This window comes from Nuphar pumila, chromosome 2 (assembly GCF_984573655.1).
Source record: "Nuphar pumila chromosome 2, dmNupPumi1.hap1.1, whole genome shotgun sequence".
Taxonomy (NCBI): Eukaryota; Viridiplantae; Streptophyta; class Magnoliopsida; order Nymphaeales; family Nymphaeaceae; genus Nuphar; species Nuphar pumila.
Genome location: NC_143250.1, coordinates 6689572 through 6692240, shown reverse-complemented (window position 1 = coordinate 6692240; position 2669 = coordinate 6689572). Strand labels below are relative to the sequence as shown.

Below are 2669 nucleotides of genomic sequence, written 5' to 3'. Positions count from 1 at the left end.
GCATCCTGGTGCGTTCTTCTGGCCGTTGGACTGTGGGTGTTGCATCTGGTAAGAATGGTAATGTTGTTGCGGCTGCGACGGTGGTTGGGAGAGCAGAGGTGCTCCGCCATTTCGTTTGAGGTTGTCGACCACCTTCTTGCGGCACTCGCGTGCGAAGTGGCCCATTTTGCCATAGTACATGCATCCACCTGTAACAAGAGGGCATGCCTGCCCGGGGTGAGGTCGTCCGCATTTGAGGCAGACATCGCCTGCCTACTGCCAGGCGGGAGGGTTGCCCTTTGATCACTGACGCTTTGAAGGAGGATCTTGTTTCCTTCCCCCTTCTTTACGAAAAAGGGCGGCCACTTGACTTGACCACCAGAGGGATTTTTCCTTTGATCGCTACCCGTAGCAGGTGGCTTCTTGCTTTGGGCGCTCTTGGAATGCTCTCAGTCCTCGGTCAGGAGAGTGGTTGTAGCAACAACTGCAGAGAGAGTCAATGACATATTGTTAAGGACCCTTGGTCAAAGTCCTTTTTTTAATCTGCGGATGAATTTTCCCACCCGCTCGCAATCCTCTTCGAATAAGTTAGGGCAATATCGCTCTAACTCCTGAAATTTGGCGATGTAATCCGTCAGACTTGATGTGCCTTGGCAAAGTTCCATAAACTCCACCTTCTTCTTCTCACTTGTATAAGGAGGAAAGTAGTTCCCCAAGAAAGCTCTTTTGAAGGTCTCCCAAGGAATAATCGAAGTTGTCGTGAACTGTATGTTTCGAGTCGTGTCCCACCAGTGGCGGGCATCACCCTTAAGCCTGAAAGTACCATAAAGTGTCTTCTTGTCGTCTGGGACTGACAAAATCTGGAATACTCGCTCCACTTCCAAAACCCAGTTTTCAGCTGCATCTGGGTCGGGCTTGCCTGTGAAGGTTGGAGGATTGAGCTTTAAGAACTTTTCATATGATATTGTCGCATGATGGCTTGGTTCTGGGGTAGGTGCTTGATTGTGCACTTGATTTCGCATAGCGTTAGCCAAGGCGCTCAGGGAATCCATGATGAATCCCCACTGATCTGACCATTCGTCAGATGAACCCTCGTTCGAACCTCGAACCATCCTTAAAATGACCAGATGATACATAAGTCAACACTTGGAGGAGAAGAATAATATCAAAAGGTTATCGTATTTTTGAGTAATAGAGTTTACAAAAGCTCAGCAGTACTGGTACAAAAAGGCACTTACAAATAACAAAAACACAAACCGATCACGGGTACAAAAACCAACGAGTTCTATCTCCTTTTTAGGGACAATGTGAGTACTTTTTCAAGTACTCTCTTGCGATACCCGTGCGCCTTATCTTGTGCAGAGGAGGAAAAGGATGCAAATCTTCATTCGGGACTCCTTGCCCGTGAAGAGGGCTTGTGGGGGTGTAATGTGGTGATGCATTCAGTGCATAGGGCGGCGAAGCCGGAATGTACACCAGAGAATCCGGTATGTACTGCGGTGAAGCTGAAGTGTACACTGGAGAATCCGGTATGTACTACGGCGAAGCCGGAGTATACACCGGAGAATATAATATATACTGCGGCGAGTCTAGGGTTGGTGTGTATATTAGTGAGTCGGGTGAAGGTAAATAAGTGGGTGGAGCAACATCCTGAGCACCCTATTGGGGAATTAACTGTCCATCAAACGTTGGTGTGTCTAAAGCACCCTGGACTGAGGATGTTGTGTCTTCCAGATCTTATGTTGCAGACACCCTTTTGTCGTACGCTTCCTTGAGTTGACAATTATTCATCGTGTGCCCTTCTTCACCACAGAAATTGCACTCCATCTGGGCTTTCCAGGGAGATTCTGCTTCAGACGATTTCAGAGATGCAAGCCGGTTAAGCAAAACATGTTTTTGTACGCAACCACCTTTCCGAAAGTGCACTACTGCCCACGTCGTGGCTAGCGGTGCTTGGTAAATATTTGAAAGCGTAAAGCCCCAAGAATCCGCAAAAGTAGGAGATGGCGGCCTGTTAGTCCAACATTTCGACCAGGTAGTCGGACGCTCATGTCTTCCTACCACAGAGTTTCTGCCCCTAACTGAATGACAATGCATTCTCCGTGCGCCTCTTCTGTGTCTCAATCTCGGACCATCCGAAAGGTTCATATTCTTTAAACAAGAAACCCCAAATACCCATGTAAGGTATGCTCTAGTCTAATAGTATAGTAAAAAAAATAGGAAATTAAGTTACTTACAGCGCGATACAGATGCTCGATGATCAAGAATCATTGTTTTAACCTGGCTTTGATACCAAGTTGTAATGCCCCAAAATTTTAAACTTTATAAACCCTTTGAAATAGTTGAAAAATTCCTTTTCTTTATAGAGTTTATTTCTAAAATCAGCGAAAATGATTTCTTTAAAAGAAAAAGGACAAGTTTGACAACTTTGGGCATGTTAGCGAGGGAACAACGATTTACCATGGACTATCTGCAATTTACTTAGGAAACTATTTTCTCTATAAAAAAAAATATCAAGTTTGTACAAAATCTAGATTCCTCTAGGAAAACTGTAACAAAAACAAAAAATGTCCAGAAGAATAACTACGAGCATAAATAGCGGATCTTAAGGCCATCTCGCAGTCGCGTCATCGCCTGTCGCACACCTATTCATCACTTGTACCCATAAAATGGGTTAGTTTCGTGAAAAA

At 45.1% G+C, this 2669-nt stretch overlaps 1 protein-coding gene across 1 annotated transcript; it reads right to left on the bottom strand.

Moving 5' to 3' along the window:
* Positions 1 to 503: 503 nt before the first annotated feature.
* On the bottom strand, positions 504 to 1091 carry LOC149844604 (uncharacterized). Its single transcript, XM_089985581.1, has one exon. The coding sequence runs from the start codon at positions 1089 to 1091 to the stop codon at positions 504 to 506; it is 588 nt and encodes a 195-aa protein (XP_089841707.1).
* Between the last annotated feature and the right edge of the window lie 1578 nt (positions 1092 to 2669).